The sequence below is a fragment of the Periplaneta americana genome, chromosome 11, assembly GCF_040183065.1.
Source record: "Periplaneta americana isolate PAMFEO1 chromosome 11, P.americana_PAMFEO1_priV1, whole genome shotgun sequence".
NCBI classification, from domain to species: Eukaryota; Metazoa; Arthropoda; class Insecta; order Blattodea; family Blattidae; genus Periplaneta; species Periplaneta americana.
The window spans coordinates 132,314,542-132,341,379 of record NC_091127.1 but is presented as its reverse complement, the minus strand read 5'-3'; the positions used below and the strand labels follow the sequence as shown (position 1 = coordinate 132,341,379).

Genomic DNA, 26,838 nt, shown 5'->3' with positions numbered 1-26,838 from the left:
TTTGTGTACGCCTGCCCCGTAAGTCTGTTTACAAGTACATGGGGTCCAACTAATCGATCACCAATGATACCGGCCCACATGTTGAGGGAGAACCGCACCTGGTGATGAGATGGAACAGTTGCACGTGGGTTTTCATACGCCCATACATACTGATTGTGGAAATTTGTAATGCCATCTCGTGTGAACTGTGCTTCATCTGTAAATAATACTAAGGCAGGAAAGTTCGGATTTACACCACACTACTGCAAGAACCACTGACAGAACCCAACTCGTGCAGCGTAATCTGCTGGTGACAGGGCCTGTACACGTTGCAAATGATAAGGATACAATAACAACAGTCTCCAGACAGTCGTATGAGGAACATTGACTTGCAACGCTACCCTTCGTGTGCTGATAGAAGGAGTCATGTTCACAGCCTCCAGATCTCCTCCTGTATTTCTGGAGTTGTAGATCTTGGTCGTCCCCTTCCCAAACCAGGAGAGTTAAATTTTCCATACTCGCACAGACGGTAATGGAGACGTACAAATGACTTCCGATTTGGACATTGTCGCTGTGGGTACCTATCCTGGTACAAAAGACGAGCCAGCGCAGCATTGCCGTCCGGCTTACCGTACATGAAGTGTATCTCTGCCAGCTCTTGATTTGAATACATGTCGCACAGTCTAACGCCTACACAACACTGAATGTAACCTTCGCCTCGGAATGAACTGTCAGAGTGCCCTCTTAATGTCTCCTTTGACGGCAACGACCTGCGGAAAGAAAAACGTTCCGGTGAATTTCAATGTTTTGAAGGCCATAACTCGGAAATAAAGCATTTCCGGACACATGTTGTAATGAACAATTTTCATTGTCTACATGTGGGAAATACATACCTGAAATTGTGCCCCGTATTTTTGAAACAGCCTGTATATATATATATATATATATATATATATATATATATATATATATACTAAAACAATGCAATTTATAAATTAACCAATTTCGGATTGTAAAAAATTGAATTCATTTAAGTATGTCTTGTGAATAACAATTAAAAAAACACAAATATATTACTCTTAATGTGACATAGAACCTGAAATGTGTAATGTGTAAAGCGTATAAAGAGAAACTGTGTAACGTGTAACAATTTTTATGTTTGATGACTTAGAATTGTTTTTAAATGAAAGAGAGAAGATTGCAATCCTTCCATTGTTGCAGTGCGCAGGACAGACGCACCAGTTGGCGATGAACATGCAGCTTTTCGTCGTGTCCCCCGTGTTCATCTACCTGTTGTGGAGGTCTCGCCGGTTGGGAATGATCGTGATAGCTGCCGCTGCTGCCGCATCCACTTTGCTGCGCTACTACGTCATTTTCAGCAAGCGATTGACGACTATCCTATACAATGGCGTGTCGTATGTATCCCAAGCAGCTATTTCTTTTTTATTTAACGACGCTGTATCAACTACTAGGTTATTTAGCGTCGATGGGATTCGTGATAGCGAGATGGTGTTTAGCGAGATGAGGCCGAGGATTCGCCATAGATTATCTGATATTCGCCTTACGGTTGGAGATATCTTCGGAAATTCCCAGCCCAAGCGGAAATCGAACCCGCGTCCGAGCGCAGCTCCGGATGAGCAGATAAACGCGCTACCACCTGAGCTACATCGGGGGCTCACCAAGCCGCTGTTAAGAAAAAAAAAACGTACAACATGTATTCAGGAAGAGAGAGATGATAATAGAGTGAGGTAACCTAACGTCGATCTTAATTCACTTAATAATACCACAAATTTGTGTTGGTGTTCGAGAAAAACCAGTAGTGGTGAGTGTCTCTGTTAGAAGTGTGCGGAGAAAACGGATTAATCTACGGCAAATCAGATATAATTTGTAGCAAAAGTACTATATGGTAGCGATAAGAAAGGCAGGAAAACTACGAGAAAATGAAAGAAGGCTAGACGTAAATTACTAAAAAAAAATAGAAACGTACTAGTAGTTCAGCTCAATACACTGCAAAGATGTCAGTAACAAAATAGTAAAAAGTGAGGATCTTTAAATTACACAAACGTCTCTTATTTATTGCTATCAACGGGAAATGAAGTTGCCCAGATTCCCTTTAGTAGACGCTATGATGTTTACCGTTGTGGAGTAACGGTTAGCATGTCTCACCGTGAAACGATCGGGCGCGGGTTGAAATCCAGTTTGAGACAAGTTAATTATTTGAACTTTTTTGCGGGGTTTTCCCTCAACCCATTAATAGCAAATGCTGGATAACTCTGAACTTTGGACCCTGGACTCATTTCGCCGGCATTATCTCCTTCATTTAACTCAGACGCTAGATAACCATTGCACAGGTTTGCCGACGTTTTAAAAAATACGGGAGACAAAGTAATTGACAAAACATCACACAGAAAATTGACCAATTGTTCAGTTCAGTGAGTAAAAGTAACTTTACATTTTGGTAATCATCATGAAACGGTCAAAGATCTTTTCATAGTTGCTTGTTGGTTTGATAATTAGACTTGAATGGAGAATATTTTATGACAGATTTTGCGTTGAATAATAGCTTTTATTGTTTTTAAGAAAGTGTAAACATGACCTACATGAATAGTTGAAGTTGACTACAATTTGCAGTTCTGATTTTATTATATGTGTCGCGCTCTTGTTTCGACTATGTGTCCACTTAGCTACTCTTCATGAAAGAAAACACTATCTGTATGGGCATTACTATCTGATAAGCTCAGAACAAAACTCACTCGTTTTACCAAATTTGTAACTAATATTGTTTGAATGTAAACTCATGAGCACTGGAACTTATTTCTGCCAAGTATTACCTTCTACAGGGTGAGGCATAGGAACCAAGAGTTTTTAAAATTATCATAAAATAGTTAGTTTTTGTTTTCAACACACTTTATTGGTAGAACAACGTTTGTGAGAACGTACCATTTGAATTATGAGCGAAAAATTACACCTGGCATGTGATGTCTGTCTGTGTTGACGCCTTGTTGAAGGCGCTGACGAAAATGACCTCTACTCTTTCCAGGAGATCTCTGTTGATTTGGGAGATGTGTTGACGTATTGCGTCCTTCAATTCATCTAATATTCGGGGCTTATCCTCGTAAACACATGCATTTAGGTACCCCCAAAGAAAAAAAATCACGTGGACAGGTCAGGGGACCGAGGTGCCAAGAAATATCACCAAATCTCGAAATGGCACGATTGGAAAACAGGAGGCAAAGAATTGACATTGACGCTCTGGAGGTATGCGCCGTGGCCCCATCTTGCTGAAACCACAAACGTTGACGATCAATAGCTCTTCTTTGTAACTCATGGATGAAATAGGTATTAATTATCTCGATGTAACGCACAGAGTTTACAGTAACTGTAACCCCATTTTCTTACAAAAAGTAGAGACCGATTACACCAAACTGTGCCACCACGCACCAAACTGTTACTTTAGGGCTAAGCAGAGGTTTTTCGTATAAGTGTCGCGGATATTCAGCAGCCCAAGACCGAAAATGTTGTCTGTTAACGACTCCATTAAGGTGGAAATGGGCTTCATCACTCATTGCAACCATCAAGTTTTCATACTGCTCGTGGGGTACAAGCATTTTCTGTGCGAAATTCATTGTTGGAGGTAATCACTTACATTGAATTTCTGGACAACCACCCATCTTGTATGGGTGTAAATGTAAATCATCATGCAAAATCCGATTGCTGATTCCAAGAGCAGCTGAATGTCTTAGAGCAGAGCGGCCTGGGCTGCGCAGTATCGCTTGTCTGACTCTTTCAATATTTTCTGGAGTACGCACTCTGCGTTGGGGACCGGGCAGTTTATTCTTTAGTATTACGCCTTTTGTTCATAGATTGTTAACCAAACATAAGATTGTGTCACGCACGGAACAGAATCATTACGAATAATATTGAATCTGTAGCAAATCTCACGCCATATCGAGGTCACCGCCTCGCCATTTCTAACAAAACAATCATACGCAAACATGCGTCCACTGCTCCATGATGCCGACTGCAGGTGAAATGCTGTGACCCACGGAATGGAATGTCACATGCCACACGTCTCTCTCTTTCATAATGACCGAGTATAAGCCATTCCAAAAACACTTTGTTCCTATGACCCACCATGTGCAAGGACTACACATTTCAATGCATCTCTGGAACATTAAAATGCATATTCTTTGACAAGAAATGGTTGTTTGAGATAAAGATTTTTACATTGTACAAAAATAAGGAAGAAAAATTTTTGAAGAAAAGAAAAATACTAGAGGGGGAGACTGTTAAAATTAGAACCAAATACTGGGAGAGTTGGCAACCCTACTCATCGGAGTTGATAAAGCATCGTAAATTAAACCATTACATACTAAGAAGTAGCTTTAATAGAAGGTCTACCTGCATGAGTAAACTTTCAGATACTGACATTAGTAGGCTAATCCATTACGTCGCGGTGTACCAGGACAATTATGTACCCATATGGACTTCATAAGCTCTGTTACTAATCGTAGTGCAGAATGTATATTCTTCAGTAAATTTAAATACAAATTTCAACGAGACTTGCAGACAGGACTTAAATAGTGGAGATGTGCGGTGAATAAGTGTTGTGCAAAGATCGAAACAAATTGTGAGGGATTGAATTCTTACTTGAAGTGGGCGAACATATACAGTACACTAGTCGTTAGATGATAGAGATATGGAAGTGTATATAGCTCGTAAAAAGCATGTGGTGAATTCACATAGCCACCAAATAAAATTGTTAACCGTCATTATCAAAATAATGGTACTAATACTGGTATTTCGTCTCTACAAATAGATAACTTGAAGAACATGTTCAAACAATTCAATTGTTTTAACAAATGGGACGTTTTATACGTGCGTGAGACATTTCAAGCAACTGTATATGATTCATATATTGTCTAACGTGGGTTATATTCATATTGTTTACTGTTTACTTCAGAGCAAAAGTGTTGCATGTTACGTAACCAAGTGGAGACAAATTTGCATGTTATGAAACGGGTTCTTTAATCCGTCAACAATAATTTTAGATTTTGAAATTGCAGCGCACAGAACTGTTAACAATTGCTTTCCGGATTCAACTTTGAAATATTGTAATTTTCACCTCGGGCAATCTTGGCTCCGAAAAATAGTTGGAATAGGACTGAAAAGAGAGTATGTAGATAAGTACAGGACCGAGCGGGCTAGCGGTGTGGTAGAGGACTGGCCTCGCATTCGGGATGTCCGGGGTTCGATCCCAGGGGCCGGCAATCCTAACTGAGGTTTTCCATGGTTTCTTCAGTTATTTCCAGACAAATGCCGGGATTGTACCTCTTGAAAGTTCGGCGATGGACGGCGATCCTTTCCTTAATCCTTTCATATGTGTGAGTGAATGATGTGTAATGTCTTAAATGTTTGTTCTGTATCGGAAGTGGCCCTGGCATTGAGCTGATCCTTCATCCGGGGTGGCCCTCCATGTCCTTGTGTGGTCAAAAATTATGTATGTGATTCATAGATTAATTCCTCTCGCGACAGGTCGGCCCTGTAAGGCCCGGGTGACGTTGATCGTGTAAATGCATCTAAAAGGGATAGTTTAAACTAAGAGAAAGAAGAAGAAGATAAGTACAGCCGCAGATATAAGTATTGAAACAGAGGGTTTTGACAATGAGTTATGCTTATATTTACTTTTCACACGATTCCGTTCTGCTAGGACAAAATTATTGGAACAAACTCTTAAGTTAGTAAAGAAACCCCTTAAATTAATACACAAAGTACTTGGTAAGTGTCGATTTGTTCAGTACGTATTCTTCTCTTCAAAGAGACAAACCGTTGCATAATCAATCCAGAACTGGTAGCCATCGAAACTGGGGAACAGAGGAACATATTAATAGATCAAGTAAAGAAAACTCCAATGGTTTCTATTGTGGAGATTACAGCACAGCTGAAGGAAGATGTAGGTAAGGACGTTCATGTCAGAACTGTGCGGAAGGTCCTGAATAATGCTGGGTACAATGCTAAAACTCAGACGAAAACCTTTTGTTTCTAAGGTGAATCAAAAGTCGGGTTATGGGCGAGAAAGTTTCGTGAAATACAATACCAAGGCTTTGAACTTCTATAGTGCATACATATCTCGGCCGGACCTGACTGGCGCGTCAGCAGTAGCTACAACGCTACTCTGGCGGCAGGCGCGCCAATATTCACCCAGTCCAAGGCCGAGGAACGGTCCGGCCGAGCTACGAACGCATTGTATTTAGCAGCTGTAGGTCCTATCCGTCTCAAACATTAGCAACATCTTCCGCGATTGTGCTTCCCCGCTCAAGGACACGGCTCCACAGTCTGGCCACAGTTCATCTCGTTGCCTCGTTACAGAACATACTTCATTCTTGTCTTTAATAACTTGGATACTAAACCTTTCTTGCAGGTTGTCACAGCTGTACGCGTCGACCAAACTGATGTATGTGCTACCCACACATCGCCTCACCGTATACCTTATGGGGGTGGTAGTCGGTTACCTGATGCACCGCACCAATGGAAGAATCGTCCTCAGCAAGGTAAACGAAACATACATTATGTCGGAAGCCATCTGCTGGCAATTTGTATTACCGTCAATTAAAAAAAAATAATTTGTACCAAAGTGGTCTGAATTCATTTATATATTACGTTTATTTCTTTATTGTTATAATTATTATTGTTGCTTCCACTACTGAGCCTACTAACATGATGTTTGTGAGGGTTTTTGCTAGCATTTTACTTCCATTAAACAGGAAAACAATAATAGCCCAAATGGGAGGAATATTCTTCACAAGTTACTCATTCCCAGAAACAGTCATATTACTCTGCAGATGGGAAGTATTACTGTCTTCTGCATTGTGATGATAATGATGTAGGAATCTATAATCAGGGTTAGTTTCTTCTACTTGTTATGTATTTAGTTATTTATTTATTTATTTACGTATTTATTTATTTATTTACTTATTTACGTATTTATTTATTTATGTATTTATTCATTCATTCACTTAGGTATGTATGTACTTGTTTATTTACTTACCTAGTTACTTATTTATTTATTTGTTTATTTATTTATTTATCTTGTGGATGTGACAGTGTGATCATGTTAATCCATTCGTCAGGATTTTTTCAGTTTTTCCATCAGATTTCAAAATTTGTTGTTATGCCAGTCGTAATTGTCACAATGTTTCTGGCAAGGACACTGCTATAGCCTACTAATATCCAACGATGTGTTAGAACTCATCTGTGAAACTCATATAAATTTCATTTCGCAGTAGTGCTTGTTTGTAACAATTTTCCTGTACCTACATGTATTATGTGACAGGTAGCGAAATCTGTAACGGCTGGGTGTATACTTCCGTTCTGGTTGGATGGATTATAGCATAGCTAAAGGAACATGTAGGTAAGGACGTCATGTTAGAACTGTCCGAAGGGTCCTGAATAAGGCTGGGTACAATGCTAGAATTCCCAGCCGAAAACCGTCCTAGCTCCAGCTTTCGGAGAAACGCTGCAAGAGTGCGTCCCGATTTGTGCGCGCGCTAGTTCAGATGACATACGAATAAAATGTGTAGAAATAAACAATTACAACTCCTTTGTAGGATATTATTTTTTGTTTCTTTCATTGGTGGTGCCATGGCACACTGACACTACCCCATAAGCCGCCCCTGGTAACTGTGCTGACTTTGTAGTTGCTGAAGCGATGGCTTTGAAAGGAATCTATTCATTGCAGACACAGGTGTGGCTGGGCTGGACAGCAGCAATTTTTCTGGCGCTGCTGCCTATGTTTGGACTTTATCGAGGAGCCTTCCCAGACTACCGCTATGAACCCCATGAACACGCGCTATATGGCGCCCTGGCACCCATTATGTGGGGTGGATATATATCCTGGACCATATATGCTAGTTGGGCGGGATATGGAGGTAATTAAATTTAGAGTAGTTTGAATTAGATTGTATAATATTACAATATTAGAAGAGATTTGAAATGGGAAATATATCTCACTGTATATAAGACTTTGCGACATGGCGCGTCCTCAGGTTGCGGATAGAGGAGACGGCCTCCAGATGTGGAGGGTACCTGCGAATATATTGACTAAAGGTAAGCGTTCACTACATCGTACCGCACGCATCGGACGAATCGCACGGATCGGAAAAAGACTATCTTTGCTGTAATTGTTATGTAACCGCGTTCACTACATCGTATCGCACTCATCGGACGAATCGCACGGATCGGAAAAAGACTATCTTTGCTGTAATTGTTATGTAACCGCGTTCACTACATCGTATCGCACTCATCGGACGAATCGCAGGGATCGGAAAAGGACTATCTTTGCTGTAATTGTTATGTAACCGCATTCACTACATCGTATCGGACGCATCGCCTCACGGCAAATCCGTCCACGTTTGTCGGATGGGCAACTGTTCCGATGCGTGCGATCATGGCCTTCTTTAATAAATCAGTTTTAATTGGTCAACTGTTACTATTATGTTGTGTCATGTTCAGTATCGCGCCAAAATGGCAGACGGAGAACTTATTTCGCGTGTAGAAAATTGCGAAGAATTATATAATTTGAGGCGTTCCCATTACAGTAATCAAGTCATTTCTTGCAAATATATTATGTAACCAATATTTCTTTCGTTTTTTTTTTCTCATCAATTAAGACGCATGAAGCAATTACAAATTCTTATTCGCTAACAGACGTAATTAATAGACATAACCTCAACTCCTTTGCTTTCAGTAACGTCAATATCGTACGACGTCATGTTTTAAACAGCTGATAGGGAAATCCGATGAGGCGATGAGGTGAAGCCGTTACAGTGAACGCACTGCACTTAAAATATCCGTTGCGTGCGATTCGTACGAGCAGTGCGATACGATGTAGTGAACGCTTACCTTAAGCAGTCGTGGACAGCGGATAAGTGGTGGTCCTCCAGTTTGGGGGTTGAGCGAAGGGCTAACAAACCATCACCGTATAAAACAGCTTGTTACGAAACTTTACTGCATTATATTCTTCACCTGAAATAATTAGGAACATTAAATCCAGTTATTTGAAATGGGCAGGGCATGTAGCACGCATATAGAGTGTTAGTTGGGAGGCCGGAGGGAAAAATACCTTTGGGGAGGCCCAGACGTAGATAGGAGGATAATATTAAAATGGATTTGAGGGAGGTGGGATATGATGATAAAGACTGGATTAATCTTAAACAGGATAGGGACCGATGATGGACTTATGTGAGGACGGCAGTGAACGTGCGGGTTCCTTAAAAGTCATTTGTAAGTATACTAGACTTTGGCTTTCTGCATGTCCCTACATTGTTAATGATGTTGACAAAGTTCCTTTTAGAAATTTTTAAGAACATAAAGATATACTTTAAGACGTTTACATTAGCATTACGATCTATTTATTCCTGATTTCAACAATTAAAGATGAATTAGAAGGCTTCAGTGTTCTGTTGTTTACCATAATTTCCACTGCCAAATACGAAGAGTTTCTAGCTTCAAAAATCGTTAGCACGATTTTCGTCGCGTGGGAAAGTTAAACATTTGGCTTCATGTTATAGATTACTTCTATTTTTTTTATTCATGTTTGTTCAAGTACATTGCCATTTCTAATTTCTATGTAGGTCTACTAGCGACATATATTTTGACATACAACTATGTACTGTATTTCTCCTCTAGGTAGACTAGGAGGTAACTTGAGAATTGATTATCACATAAAAATGCAACACCTTTGTTCTTCTTGAATTCTCCCTGTTCCCCTTGTATTGTTTTTCTTGTATTTCCCTTGTTCTCATTGTATTCATCTTGTTCTCCTTGTCTTTCTCTTTTTTTGATGGATCCCTTTGTGCTCTTTGTACTCACCTTTCTCTCCTTGTATTCATCTTGTTCTCCTTGTCTTTCTTTTGTGTTCCTTATCCTTCCCTTTTTCTTCTATAATTTTCTTGTTCTTTTTGTCTTCCTTTTGTTTCCACGAATTCCTTTACTCTCTTTATACTCACCTTTTTCTCCTTGTATTCTTCTTGTTCTCCTTGTCTTTCTCTTGTGTTCCTTATCCTTCTCTTTTTCTTCTTTCATTTCCTTGTTCTTTTTGTCTTCCTCTTGTTTCCACGAATTCCTTTATTATCTTTATACTCACCATTTTGTCCGTGTATTCATCTTGTTCTCCTTGCCTTTCTCTTGTGTTCCTTATCCTTCCCTTTTTCTTCTTTAATTCCCTAGTTCTTCTTGTCTTCCTCTTGTTTCCACGAATTCCTTTGTACTCTTTGTACTCACCTTTCTCTCCTTGTATTCATCTTGTTCTCCTTGTCTTTCTTTTGTGTTCCTTATCCTTCTCTTTTTCTTCTTTCATTTCCTTGTTCTTTTTGTCTTCCTCTTGTTTCCACGAATTCCTTTATTATCTTTATACTCACCATTTTGTCCGTGTATTCATCTTGTTCTCCTTGCCTTTCTCCTGTGTTCCTTATCCTTCCCTTTTTCTTCTTTAATTTCCTTGTTCTTTTTGTCTTCCTCTTGTTTCCACGAATTCCTTTATTATCTTTATACTCACCTTTTTCTCCTTGGATTCATTTTGTTCTCCTTGACTTTCTCTTGTATTCCTTATCCTTCCCTATTTCTTCTTGTCTTCCTCTTGTTTCCATGGATTCCTTTGTTCTCCAATAAGCAGGGCACGGTGTATATATATGTTTCATAAGATATTTTTTTCTCGAAAAGAAAGCAAAAACGAGCAATATAATATATTATTTTTTTTTGTTTGATATACTCAAAGAATAACCCCTTGAAATTATATAGATACAGAGTGAATCGTAAGTAGTTTCAATGAAGTATTTCAAACAAAAAAGTGTAATACAATTTTGCTCGTTTTTGTTTGCTTTTCGAAAAAAAAAAATATATGAACATTTATAGCTAATTTTGGGAAAGCTACTGAATTAATAATTCCCAATATGCTCAGTCAGTTCAAGAGAGTATTATATTATGATAACAAATAATTGAAAGAATTGTAGTTTTGTCTTTTAATTGTGCAGAAATTTGATCCGAACAAATGTAACTTTTCGTTCTGAAAAGGAATTTTAAAGTATTGATATTTGCACTGGTTATAATAATTTTTTTTACTGGAAACATTATCGAATATCAATCCTTAATATTGGTATCGAGACCGGACAATTTTATACCTGCTTATCATAAGTTATATATAAAATTTAAACAACTTTCGTGCACTACAGACATTCAGATTTGATAGAATGCAATGAATGAGCAAGACAAACCGAAGAACATGCATTACATCAACATCACAACTGCTTCGTAGACTATTAATATCAGGGAATCTTATGAGTAGACAGTGGATGCGGGATGACTAAATGAAAAGTGAAGTTGTTTCGTATCAGAGTATATAGCACGTGCCGCGCCGTCCGCCTTTTGTGTACCTGGCGAGTACAGCAGCGTACAAAACGAATTGTAACATTGCAACGCAATGTGTGCAGTTGTGTTATCCTGCTCAAGTATTTAGTACGCGTTGAATATGTTGTGCTGATCCATTCATAACGGCAAAACGTTAAATTCGCTCAGAGATACGAAATGCAATTAAGAAGTATGAGAGTGACATTTTATGTATTAACGAAGACAATATCTTGTGTAATGTATGTAAAATTGAAATAAAAACCAGAACAACTCAGGCTATAGAGAAACATTGCAACAGTACATCGCACAGGAAATGCGTTGAAATGAAATCTGAGGAACCATCATCATCATCATCATCATCATCATCATCATCATCATCATCATCATCATCACCATCACCATCACCATCATCATCATCATCATCATCATCATCATCATCATCATCTAGTTGTGTGGGTCTAACGACACGTGCAGCATGATGCTCAATACAAATATTCCTCTAAAGAAATTGAGTGATCCCCATTTTAGAGGTTTTCTTCAGAAATTCTCTCGATACAAAAACTGTTTAAGCGATAGGCGAAGACGATTCAGCTTCGACAACTTAGAGAATATATCGTCGTTTACTGCAACGCTGGTAATTGCATCAATGATGACGAGAACTGAACCTTGCAAGGTATGTACTACAGTAATTATTTTTCTTTTCCTTCTGACTGTACGGAGATACAGTAGCATGTTGACGTCGTCTGTTTACGTTTAAAACCTGTTGAGCCTATGGTCTGAATGAAAAAATCTAACATATGTAAATGTGCACTTACGTTCAACGATAAGTCATCCCGCATCCACCCTTTGCTTACTTATAAGCTCTGCACTCCAGTTCAGTTGATATGTATGTGTGTATGTTGGGTGTGACTTTTTTTATTTATTGTGACAATAGCATGCTCCATTAAAAGTTTAGTATGAATGTATGTGTGTATGTATAATTATATATGTATGTGGGGGGTATGTGTGTATATATGTGTGTCTGCATTCATGTGTGCGTGTATTTGCGTGAATGTATTTACTGTATTTCTGTATGCTACAGGCGTGTTTGGGGCGCTGCTCTCCTGGAAGTGGTTCAGGGTGTTCAGCCGAGTGACCTACAGTCTGTACTTGGTGCAGTTCTTCGTCTATTTTTACAACGTGGGCGTGCGCAGGACGGCACAACACTACAGTCCGCTTCAGATGGTACGTATTCCTCGACTGCAAGATCTGGAAATTAAAAACGTTTTAAGCAATTGAAATAAATTATTACAAGCAATGAATAAGTAATGCAGTGAATGAATAGGTAATTGCATGAAAATTAGTTAATAGCAAGTAACGAATTAATAACACCGAACAGAAACATAAAAGAGGGATTTATTAAGTGAGAAGTGAAAAAATGAGGAAATAAAACGGACAACATTACATGAAGATAGTGACGGTAGTAAAAATGTGGATAACTGCACAAACTCTTCATAAGTTGGATTTTTGGAACTAATACCTACATACATAAATCAAGTTATCAAGATTTTGCCCATTTATCCACATTTTTACTTTGCTTAGTGTCGTCACACTCTTCATCTACTGACTCTTCAACTCTTTCTTTATGTTAACTTATTATACCACACTTTATCCCATATGATTTCATTTTGTAACTTGCGTAACATTTGTGGTGTCCAGAATATAATGTGGTGATTACATCTTAATTATTGCTTTTAATTATTATTGCTAAAACATCTCCCTTAATTCCCAAATTCATTCTTATTCTTTCATCTTTATTTCGCCTTGCTGTGAAACCTCTACGAAGGTTAAGAAATTATAACGATTTCCACAGCTAATAATTCATCACTTTTGTATTACAAGCATTATTTATTTTTCCAACTTATAATATTATTTTCATTACAATTAAATTGTGTGTTTATATTTATCTAGAATATTTCTAGTCCACAAAATCGGTGTTAGATATACTGACTACTCTTTTTGTTAAACCAATCATTTTATCAATTTCTGTAACATGAAAAGCATTTTAATTTTGATTATTGAATCAATGTACGGAGTGTCTCAGGAGGAATGTAAAATACTTCAGGATAATGTAGCTTTGGTAAATCTACGTCGACATAACCTGATATAAGTATGTTCGTAATGTGACGGTTGGGAATTTAATGATGAACGAACGTTAGAATGGAGAAAGGCATTATAGACATATTTCTACGTTTAAAAACATTGTGATATAATGCATTATTGAAAATTCTGCATTTTGTGTTCTTTTAATAAGTTTATTTGATAGTAAAGCACAAACTCGGTAAGAAAAAATAGTAATTACACAAGGAAAATTACGAAGGTTCTCTTCTTATGGATTCTATAAATTGTAAATTCATATCAGGTACAGTTCTCTTTCCGATCTCAATGAAACACTTGGTAACTTGGCAGTTTCAGATAACATAGGGTAAACACGGCAACATACATAGCTAGATGAAACAGTAAGATTGAGAAGATATCGTCTGCATTCCTCAACAGCAGCCAGTGCATTGCTATCAGAAAATCCATACACAGAAAGCATGTCCGCATATTCACTATGCAGAATTACTGAAGCAATATTCTGTGTGTGTTGCGCTGTCGTTGCGGTGCTTAGATGTTGCCGTGTGCAAAGATCTGGCGTAACAAATCAAATATAATACACGGAGCTGCAATACGTTCCAGTATTTCTCCCCAACCGTTAGACTTGGGACATAGGTAGGCCTATATCAGGTTAAATCGATGTACGTTGACCCAAACTACATTATCCTGAAGTATTTTACATTCCTCCTGAGACGAGTTTTTAATATGCTTAGATTTTTTGTTACGTGCTTCTCAGTTTTGAATGTCTTCTGATAATGGGTTAGAGATTTTAATTACCATGAATATTCTTCAACCAATTTTTGCAACATAATATTTTTACGAGAACCCATTCAGTAATTTAAACTTAAACATTTGAACGTAGTGGATTATGTACATCTTAGTATTTCACTCGCAAGGTGTATAAATCCAACTCTTGTAAATGGAACGATTGAAAATGGAAGTAAACAGGGTTGCATGTCTTCAGTAATTATGTAAGTCTGTAAAATATGCATTATGCAATAAAATAAATTAGGCCTACATATATAGAAATCTACTTATATACTGTTTAATTTACATATAGTTTGTGTTGTCTATATTCCACAGGCACTGAGTTGATATTGAACTATGTTACGCGCCAGTGTGGCTTTCATGTTGTGGCTAGTGCAGGCTCGTAGATAAATGTTATTGAACGTTAAAAATTATTTGAAAAGACGTAAAAGTGCGTAGATTGAAAGCGGGGAGTAAGAGGGGATGTTATTCACCTCTGTGAGTTAACGATTAGTGCGTCTGACCGTAAAAGAGCGAGCCGGTTTCACTTCCAGGTTGGAACAAGTTACTTGGTTGGATTTTTTTCGTGGTTTTTCTCTCAACCAATTGAAGCAGAATTGCTGTGTAACTTCCGGAGTTGGACTTCGGACTCATTTCAGCATCATCAGCATTCAGAGATCACCATCATCATCATCAACATCATCATCATCATCATCATCACCATCATCATCATCATCCTCCATACAATAGCCCGGGTTAAGTTCACGGTGCGGCGTGCTGTACTTGTACAATACCGCGGCCGTTCGGCTATCCAACCTTTTTATTTATTTATTTTATTGCTAGTAAGTTTGAAATGAATACAAGTTAATAAATACAATGAAAGATAAATTAGCCCACTCTTGAATGAGTAAGGCTCGTGCTCAGGAGGGGATTCCAATACAGACAAAAATAAAATTAAAATTGAAACTGAATACAGATTAAATAGTGTTTAATATGTATAAACCTAAACTATAAATCAAATACAAATTTTTAAATTTATTTTTTATTAATTTGGAGAGGATTCGTGGTTAAAATAATATTGGAATAAAATTTGATTAATAATCTGGGACCTTGACTCATGCTATGATAGAAAGCTGCATTGGTTTTACATTTTGGTTCACACAAACGCAGAGAATTAATATTTTTAGTTCTATATTTATGTATATATATTTATCCAGTCTTAAGCAAGTTGCAGAGGAAGTCGGTTCGCTTTGTGCAAGTCAGGGGATAGTATCGTGTAGTAGAGGCCTTGACCTGTGTTAAACCGGTGAATAAGTGTGCGTAATAGTGAAGTGGAGGACAGTACAGTGAAACAAGACATAATGGAAATGAAGGAGAGCATGGCAGAGCTAAGGAAGAAGATGGAAGAAATTCAACTGGAAAACGAAATTCTGAAAAGCAAATGGGATCAATTTGAGGAGGAGGAAAAGAGGAGGAAAAATCTTGTTATTTTTCGGGATAGAAGGAAAAGATAGAGAACAGAGCATCGATACATACGAGAAGATATTAGGAGTGTGTTGGGAGTGTTCTGGTATGGACGTGAGTGATGGACAAGTACAGGATGCATTTAGAGTAGAAAAGGAGCAAATACAAAATTCAGAACAAGTTAGGCCAATGTTAGTAAAATTTAAGAGTGTGCTTACGAAGGAGAAGATTATGAAGAATAGAAGTATGCTAGGGAACACAACGATCAGAATAGATGACGACTGGAGCTACTAAGTGAGAAGTAGAAGACGAGTTTTAATACATTTTCTTAAAGCAGCACGAAAAAACGGACAATTCGCGAAACTCATCAAGGACAAAATTAAGATAAACAATTTGGTTTTTAGTGTAGAGGAGTGCTTAGTAACGTTAAAGGAACCGATCGTAGACTCAGAAGAAAAGGAAAGGAACAGAAAAATTTTGAAAGATAAAATCAAGAATATTGTATCTAAAGGCGAGGTTAGTGACACAAGTGTGGTGAGTGTAAGCGAGTCAAATGCAAACGTATCAAAGTCAGCGAAAATTTCCGGAAAGAATTCAGTGACGTCAACTGAAGAAGAAACAGGGGTGACGCGAACTGGTATTCAGCAAGTATTCAGATAGGAGCAATTCCGAAGCGGGTGAAGGAACTAAGATCTAAATCAAGGCTGACGAGAAGTAGAGTAACGCAAGTAGGAGATAGTTCAGGGAGCAGTGATGAAGAAAGAGGGGAAAACAAGGTGAAAAAACAGTATGACTTAAGGAAATAGTGTGGAGGGGAAATAAATCGTGAGAAAAGAAAATTAAGACCTAAAAAGTAGCAATGTGGAAAAGGGAGTAGTGAAAAGTGCAAATAATTAGAGATGTAGGGTGAGGGGTGTTACAATATTTTTGGTCTAATGATGGGTTAGGAGTAAAGTAGAGGAAGAATTGATGAAAGACAAGAAAAGACTAGTGGAAGAATAAATTAAAAATAAGTAATGTCCCAATTGACTTGTACGAGAGGCGTATAAAACGGTGAGACGACACTGTATACTAATAATGTGAAGTGCCGCCTCACCGAAAGGTATAGTGCTTAAAGATAAAATATATATACATTCAACATTCAATGTATATATATATATATATATATATATATATATATATTTATCATTCATAAAATAGAAGTTGTAAGCACAATAAGCCTCAGGCTGCAGTGCAAGCCTTGGGTTCCCTCCTCCGTACAATGTAAAAAGAGGAGGGGTTGTTATTAAGTTGAAGTACACGTACTGGGTGTTCATTTCAAAGTGTGTCATGACGTCACTGTTGTTGGGTCACCGATTTGAAGCGAGTTTCAGCTTATATGTTAGAGAAGTTGCCTATTATTTAAGGCGTTCTTCAATCTGAACTTGAGGACGTGTACGGTATAACTTGAACGTCGTAGCAACAGATGGCGGTCTGTACGGTCTGTGTGCTACCATAATCTCTTTCGAACTGTGTTTTGCGCCGGCAAGTCGTACGCAGGGTATTTGTTATCATCGGTTGCGTACGGTAACATTCCACAACACAAATCAAATGCTTCGTGTCCATGTTGACCGTCGAAGTTAATGTCAACAAATACGTTAGTAATCGTCTTAACCCTCTTCCCATAACCCGACAGAACGTATTTCCAAACAGTTCACATTCCTGCCACTACCGGCGTTACCGTACGTATCGGCACGTACTCTTCAGAATGAACGCCGTACTTGCTAGCCAACATCTCTGCCTCTTAGATTATACACCTGAGCTGCGGAAGTGTAGGAAGATTGAATTCTCTAGGCTCATCAGCTAGCCACATGACGGCATACAGCGAGCCATGACACATTTTGAACTGAACACCCAGTAGAGGAACACTTCTCGGATACTTCCGTCGTCTATACACCTTTGGAGGAGAACTGAACATTATAAAACTGGGAATATTTATATGGAGTTGGAGCTTATAACTGGAAGCTAAATATAATTATATATATATATATATATATATATATATATATATATATATAAAACGACGCTGGTGAAATTGGATATTCTCGTAAAAATCCTTTGTGTTACAAAGTTCGTACAGTATACAGTATACTGAGAATATTCAGCAATAAAGTAAAGATTAAAAATTTATATTTTGAAATAAATAAGAAATAGCAGGATAAATAAAGAAACTTGTCAGATACAAATATTATATCGCTGTAGGCGAAGGTAATTATTGATTTAATTGAACACACACATAATTCTCTGCTTACATCCTGTTTCTTTTTGTGTGTTTTCGTAAATCTTAGGCTATATATACAATCTATATTTTACTTAATTTTTTGTGTATCCACATTTCGGAACCATAGAGCAAAACGCTTACAGCCATTGGTTTTTTTTTTTTTATAAAATATCATTCTAGATTTTCTTCCTGTTTTATTTGTCGGCGTTCAATGGATGGTACGACACATTATTTGGAATTTTGATAACTTCTTCCTTGTGTTCTGTTCTGTACTGTTATTTGTATTTAATTCTCACTGTATGGGCTTCTTATCTGTCCAATAGTTGTGTCATCAAGTAGAATTTTTGAGCTCACTCTTGATTCTACTCAGAAAGTCATTATTTAGTTTTATCTGTTGACATAATTAAAAAATTAGGAATGATAATGAAGTAATAATATTAACATGAACTAAATACTAGTTCAATTATTTTGTGCTGTTGCAGTTCGAGGTGGGAGAAGTGCTGTGCATCTTGTTGGCATCCACGGCGCTGACCCTTCTTGTCGATCTTCCCTTCCAGGAGGTGATGAAAGTCATATGGACCCACAGTAAGTACAGAATGCTGTATTGAGATCTCCAGTTATGTTTTACGACTTACAAGTAATGAGAGATGATTGTATCGTTACTTTCTTATTCAAGGATAAAAGAGGGAAAAATATATTTTTAAAATTATTCTTTATGTAAAACATATTGTAACTTTTAAATTCAAACAATAATGTAATTTTACTCTCACAACAATAATCACTTTCTACAATTTAATTTAAACACTGCCGTCAACAATGGGATTTCCACTCCACACAGTGACACAGTATTTGTTATTGCACCCCACAGACGACAACAACAATTCGCTTGGATTATTGCGAACAACAATGTACTGCTAAACTTAACTAATGTTCACAAAGCACTATTTACAAAACAGAACTGTCAGTTCTCACTTCAGAGTTCGTTGTCTTGGCTAGTTCCTCTAGCTCATTCACTCAAGTTGACAGTATCTCGAACCCAAGACCTTCAGAAACAGTCCACTGCACTTCGAACTCAGGACTTCCGGGACAGTCCACTGCACTCGAACTCAAGTCTTCCGCTGCGTTGCTTCCGCCTGTACACTGCTGAAGTTCACTCGCGTGTCGAACCCCAGACTGCTGGTTCACAAGCTGAACTCACTGTCCAATACTACAACAACAACTACTGCTCAGCTCACTTGCGTCTCGTATTTATAACTAAACCATAGTTTCCGGAAAGTACGATGCTGGAAATTTCTACAGATGCCCAGAAGATGGCGCCTCTCGACTTCTCTGGATTTCTCCCCTCAGTCGTAGACGTATTACTTCCCCCTCTCTGCCGCGGAACAGCGTGCCGTTGTTTCCCTTACGTCTGTCCCCTCCAGACCCGAGCGGCCGCAACCTTCTTCGCTGCGTCGCTCGTTTTCTCGTGCGCCCCAACCTCTGTGGAACGCGATCGACTCTCGGCTGTCACAATATTTTATTTATTTATTTTCATTCTTGCATACTCTTTTTTAATACTTAGTACATAAACACTGGTGAACTCTTAAGTTATTGATTCTAACAGTCTTAAGAGAGTAGTCTTAGGTGTAGACGAACTGTGTATGCTTAACACCGTCGAGTTCCATCACAATTTATCTTGATTGAAGTAACTAGCTACTGTACTTGAAAGATATGTCTTTAAAAGTATGCGTATTTGTTTGCAGGGTGCAATGAAGTTCACATAATGTGTATAAGGGTTTAATTTATATACATCAAATTTACATTATTGCACATACTGTACTCTTCTATTCTGCTCTTTCTAGTGTTCCATACTACAGTGAATAACGACGTAATTCTAAATCCGAGCGAAGTGAACAGCACGTAAAAAGAATGTGTCTTACGAAAAACTGTCAACATCGCATAATTTTACAAATTTGACTCCTTTAAGCTGTACCTAACCCCCTGAACTCGGCTACTAATAAATTATTAACACACATCTGTATAATATTAAATTATTACATAAATACCGTAGACTAATGGGAGGAGGAAATGTCTGAAAGAATTTAGAAATCGGCAAGCTAATACTTTACCAAACAGGCGAATCTATCAGTACCCAATACATGTTACTATAATCTGGTTCCGCCGGAATAATCTATCGTAGCGAACGTATAACTACCGCGTTCTCGAAACTTCAATATTAATCCAAAATTAATCTCCGTGACACAATTTCAAACACCCTCGTCTATATCTCTACACAAAGACGAATCTGCGAGTAACGATAAATAATCTCTGAATAACAGGTCTACATGTCTAGGCCGAGGCTAATTTCTGAGTGTTGGTTTGATGCGATACTACTCGCCTAACCAAGAAATCTCTCATTTTCCCCTCCCTCGTCTACCCACAATTCCTTGCTACTATTAGGAAAGAACATTCGGGAATATGTCGAAAATATAGGTGGCGCTAGCTGCTGAAGAGCTGCCGGAGCGTTCGAGACGACGTGCACGGCTCAGACTACAGTACTGAAGTTGTCCTGAATATGTAGGAATTTCTAACAATCATGGTACATTGATGATTACATTAAGCACTTTGTTGTATTGAGTCAGGAACTCTCTCCTTCATCAAAGATAAAGATCACGTCAACAATTTTCTATTAAAATTCAGCATAATACAAAGTACTTTCTAACTATGTCCGTCACCCAGTTATTAATGTATATCAAATAATAATACCGGGATATTAAAACCTTACATATATCAATAAATTGAGGTTCCAAATAAAACAACAGCCCAAGTCTATAAGATCTAATTGTACAGGATAAGATTTTATTTGAATGATTTATTTCACAAGCTGGGATTATTTACTCCTATTGTAGGAAGATAGTTGGAGATAAAAGATTTGAATTTCATTTCATGTGAATTTCGATTTGATTTAAGTTTAGTAGCTATTAAGTGTTTCCTATATAACATGGTTTTTCTTTTTTCTTTTCAGATACAAAAAAGGCAGCGAAAAGTGAATAAAGTACAGTTCAGGCCAAGCAAGAGAAGAGATATTAGTATGTTGAAAGGAGACGAAAATTCGTGTCCTTTTATGTGACGATTGAGGTGATTTACCATTCAGGTACAATCAGTGTTGATCACAGGATTAGCGCAGCAGAATCTCAACTGTACAGCATTCTGCTATTTTACAAATATCTGCAAAAACAACGAAATATGTTACAATTCTCCCAAACATAAAGTTATTTCAGTAGTTATAGATGAGGAGGCGAGACCTGACATGTGAGCTAAGCGAGGGAGGAAGGAAAGAGCTATCAGAAACAAATTTTGTTTCAGGGTGGTTAATTTTATACGAAGCTACAGACACGGAATTTCATCTCAGATTAAAACTTATCTTCCCACTCCATACCCATTCGTGATATAGTCACGATACGTGATGAGGTCACAAGAGAAGTCTTGCCTCTGCTATAACATTGTACAATCTACTAAAGTTTTCATCATCCACTATCCACCATTCACCATCCACCATACACCATACACCATAGACTATTCACCGTCCACCGTCCACCACCCACCACCTATCATCCACCATCCACCATCCACCATCCACCATATACTATCCATTATCCACCATTCACCGTCCACCGTCTACCATACATTATCCACCATACACCATCCACCATCCACCATACACTATATACTATCCATCATCCACCATCCACCGTCCGCCGTCCACCATGCATTATCCACCATACACCATCCACCGTCCTCCGTCTACCGTTCACTCTCCACCATGCACCGTTCACTGTCCACCATCCACCATCCACCATATACCATCCACCATCCACCATACACTATATACTATCCATCATCCACCATCCACCATCCAGTCGACCTGGTTGGCGAGTTGGTATAGCGCTGGCCTTCTATGCCCAAGTTTGCGGGTTCGATCCCGAGCCAGGTGATGGCATTTAAGTGTGCTTATATGCGGCAGGCTCATGTCAGTAGATTTACTGACATGTAAAATAATTCCTGCGGGACAAAATTCCGGCACATCCGGCGACGCTGATATAACCTCTGCAATTGCGAGCGTCGTTAAATAAAACATGACATTTTATAACATCCACCATCTACCATACACTATATACTATCCATCAACCACTATCCACCGTCCACCGTTCACTCTCCACCATGCACCGTTCACTGTCCACCATCCACCATCCACCATCCACCATATACCATATACCATATACCATACACCATCCACCATCCACCATCCACCATCCACAATACACCATCCACTATTCACCATCATTATTAGCTGTTATTTTAAATTTTCATATCTTTTGAAATATGGATATACCTAGTGAAGTCGATAATTTTGCAGACTAACAATTATGCGGAGGTACTTTGTAGCTCACAATATACTTTTATTGTTAGAATTTCAACCTAGTATTCTGTTCATGGACGACAAGCGATTACAGGGTGTAAGGCCCGTTACACAGTCATCCGTATGCTACGCAGTACGCACTACGGATCCGTAGGCAGTTTGCTTTCACAGTCACGCGTAGCAAATCTGTAGCAGATTAATTATATCAGTCGGCTTGTTTGTTTCAAAATGAGCGAGCTTCAAGGAAAGCTTTTGGCTGCACATTATTTGTATTAAAAAGAGTGCATAATAGACAATATTGTGTTCACCCGCTACTAATTCTAAAAATCCTGAAGGAAGCTTTTACATAGTGACTTGCGCGAGACCGAAAGAAAGTTCCTTTAACTAATTTCGCATGTTTATTCAATCGTTTGATGAACAATTGGAAAAATTACAATAAATGCAGCTTGAACTGGATCTACATAATTATGTCGTACCGAGCGGTTTGCTGTTAACATAAGGTGATAAAAATTACTCAGATGAATAAATTATTTATAATCGACATTTTATTATTCCTTGTTCATTATAACAAATTACATGACCATCAATTACATTTTTTATAATCTATATAGATCAGAGTTTCTCATCCTTTCTCATTTCTTCACTTTATTTTAGTGCTGGCCTCTAAGTCTAAGGTGTAGATTGCGTAGAATGTACTGTAATGTTTTTCCTTTCTATTGTACGGGGGAGAGATTCGAAGGCTTACACTGCAGCCTGAAGCTTTTTGTGCTTACCACCCTATTCTTGTGAATGATTGGGTAGCCGAACTGCTGCGTTCTTGTACAAGTACAGCACGCTGCACCGTGTATGGATGATGATGATGATGATGATGATGATGATGATGATATCTGAATTAATAATGGCGAAATGAGTCCGAGGTCCAACGCTGAAAGTTACCTAGCAATTCTACTTCAATTAGTTGGGGGAAAACCCCGGAAAAACACCAAACAGATAACTTGTCCCAACCAGAATTTGAACCCGGGCCCGCTCGTTTCATAGCCAGACGTGCTGACCATTACTCCACAGCGGTAGACTGCAGTAGTGTTACTCAACCTTTTTGATTTTGAGGCTCCTTTTTTCCTCACATTGCTTTAGTGCGGCTTCCTGGCCTGAGGTGTGGAGTAAAATGTAGAACATACAAAGTAGTAATATGAAATTTGGTATCAATTCAAAAAGAAAAAACTTAATAAGCTTGTTTTAATTTAATGTAAAATTGTCAGATAATAACATTTTCAAAGAACAACTTTTAAAATGGTTATATTATTATTATTATTATTATTATTATTATTATCATCATTATTATTATTATTATTATTATTACCACCATTATTTTTTTCATTGCACCCCATTACCAGTTGGTCGGTCACCCTCAGGGCTGCAGCCCCCTTCCCGGTTGAGAATCACTGATTTAGATTAAATCTGTTTTAAATACACTGAGGAAATATTTATATTGACTAGGTACTCTTAATTAAATATTCCTTAACTTATTTTATAGATAAGAGGTTTTATTTATATTATATACAGTAGTGTGTTGTCCATAATAGGTAAATTCCTGTGAGTGAAAGAGTATCTTTGGAGCTTGATGGAGATCGGAGAATTGACATCAAGGAAGACAATTGTTGTGTTTGGGAAATGTTTCCAGTGTGTCAATGTGAACTGATATTTGTGTATTCTGATGTATGATTTTTCTGAATATTAGCCCACCGAAAAATGGCAAATGAACAGACTAAGTAAGTGATGTGAATGGGAAGGACGGAATAAAAGGGGATGGTTCATGTTTTGTATTCGAAAGACTGTGTTTCCATATAATAATGTAGTTTCTACTTCTGAAAAAAAGTCCAAACAGCTAACTAAATTATCCTCAACGGAAGATTTTTTTTCTGGAACTTCTGCCATGTCTTCTCTCATCTTCATCACTCACCTGCATTTCATTGTGTGTTATTGTCCATTTCTTCAAACATTTTCAATATAATTTCACACATATCACGCCACAACTTCTGATGCCTCTATTTTTCTATTATTCACAAAAAGAATCCCAGAAACATTGTCTTCTATCTAATTGACTGATAACAGCTGCGCATCCAAAATCATAATTCTTTCAAACATGAATTTTACTGGTTATTATGCCGCTACGCTATGCGTAGTACGCATGACTGTGTAAGCCCACACTTGTCTAAGTTATTCATCTCTTCTCCGTAGTCCGTAGCGGGACGTCCGTATGGATCCTACGGATGCGTACAGTAAGCAGAACTGTGTAAGCTCCCATATATGTAAGGTATTTCGCTACGGATCCGTAGTCCGTAGCGCGTAGCATACGGATGACTGTGTAACGGGCCTAAAGGAGTATAAGTGCCGTGCTTTTCACAGTCGTCGGGAACGATCTACAGCAGTCTTGCGTTTGGTGACTAATATTTGCGGGCGAGAGCTATTTTCTGCCCGCACTTTTATTCCAATAACTATTTTCAAGATTTTGAGCAAATATGAACTAAACATTTTGAAAACTTTGATGCAAGGAGCTTTTTTACCCATAAACATTGCTAAAGGATGTACAGATCTTAGAACACAGCGCATCATGACGGAACGGAAGCGCTCATACAATACAGTTTCAAGGAAGAGCGGAAGATACCATATTTATGCTTCGAACATGGTGATGAAGTCCAGTGTTTGTTGTGTAAAAAAATATCATTAGCAAAAAAGCAACATAAAACGGCATTATGAGACGCAACATTAAAAAAAAAATAGGCATTATTCAGGAGAAGAGAGAAATAAATTGATTTCGGAATTGACATCGAAGATAAGTTAATTTACATTTCGGTCAGTAGATTGTATCTAGATTCCTTTTATTTCTTTATTTTGAATGTATTGTTGATGTTTTATTTGTTGCTTGTTTCTGGATATTTACTTTTATTAGACTACGTGTTTCTTTAATTTAGAAATAATATTTTATCTTTGATTGCACTTTAACTTATACTATTACTAAGCTCAAAAAGCCAATTCACTTTTATTCCAATAACTATTTTCAAGATTTTGAGCAAATATGAACTAAACATTTTGAAAACTTTGATGCAAGGAGCTTTTTTTAGTAACGTCAATATAAAATATACTTAAAAATATAATTTCAAAACTGTTAGACCTAATTGCACCAAATTTTGTACAGATATTATTATAGATGTGTTTATATAGCTTAAATTTCACAAATTTTTGGCTGAAAAGTGTGGAAGTTTTAAAAGTCATACATATCCCCTTAAATGATTGATCCCAAAAATGACTATGGCTCTCAATATCTTTATTTAATCAATTTGTTTTTTTGTGTTACGTGCATCTCACAAATCACTCTAAGAAAACTCATTACATAATCACGACTGGAGAGTAAGGACTACATTTTCACAATCATACAATCAATATTGTCGTTATTATTTTTTCAACAGACACTCAAAATAAATTATTGTGGCTCAGGTTAAATGAGAGGAGAAAGTTACATTCCCTTTCTCTCTTATACCGAATTTTGCACAACTCTACTCCCTCTTACTTATCTGTCCGATTCCACAGTCTTTCTCGGTATCATAACTTAAATACTCGGTCACAATATGACAACACGTTAGAAATACCACTGCACACATCATCTCTCTATTCTTCGTCTTTCACTGTTGCTACTTCTCGTCACTGGAATTCTCTGCCGCCTGAAGTCAAGGGCTGCCGAACTTTAATTTCCTTTAGATGTAAATTAGAAAAGTATCTTATGAGGAGTTGCCAGACCTAACGTGTTGCAAATGTGTTCCACTGTATTTATTATTATTATTTTTTTATTTTTATTATCTAAATCGTGTTTATTTATCACTTAACGCCAATATGTATCACACTGTGTTGTTGTTTTTATTATTAATCTATTTTTTGTGTATATTTTATTCAATTGTCGGTTTCTGATTTAATTATGTAAGTCCTACTTAATTGTAATCTAATAATAATATGTATACTAATGTGTTTATTTTTATTTTTACTGTGTACATTTTTCTTTTTTATTGAATTATCGGCTTCTGTTTTTATGTGATTCGCATTTGATTCTAACAAATTAATATGTATTTCGCTATGTTTATTTTTATTTTATGAGGTAAATCTTATGTAACTACCTCTTTTGATCTCATTATGTAATCAGTATGTAATTACTTAATTCTGATCAAGTTTTATGTTCAACTGTGTAAGCAAGTTTTAATCCTGGTTGAGTGTAAGAGAAGGCCTTAAGGCCTTAAGTCTGCCAGGTTAAATAAAGCCATTATTATTATTATTATTATTATTATTATTATTATTATTATTATTATTATTATTATTATTATTATTAAAAGTACTTAGACATCACACACGTCGAGCAGGTAGACCCTATTAGTTTCTCCTAACCAATGAAGTGAAGTATTTA

At 37.5% G+C, this 26,838-nt stretch overlaps 1 protein-coding gene across 1 annotated transcript in view; it reads left to right on the top strand.

Annotated features, from left to right (window-relative positions):
• Positions 1-26,838, top strand: part of LOC138709337 (uncharacterized) — a 439,964-nt gene that overhangs the window by 278,457 nt on the left and 134,669 nt on the right. The window contains exons 33-37 of the mRNA XM_069840036.1: positions 1,201-1,394; positions 6,401-6,530; positions 7,718-7,907; positions 12,464-12,606; positions 18,472-18,574. Coding sequence (XP_069696137.1) covers positions 1,201-1,394; positions 6,401-6,530; positions 7,718-7,907; positions 12,464-12,606; positions 18,472-18,574 — 760 coding nt within the window. The remainder of the gene's footprint in view (positions 1-1,200; positions 1,395-6,400; positions 6,531-7,717; positions 7,908-12,463; positions 12,607-18,471; positions 18,575-26,838) is intronic.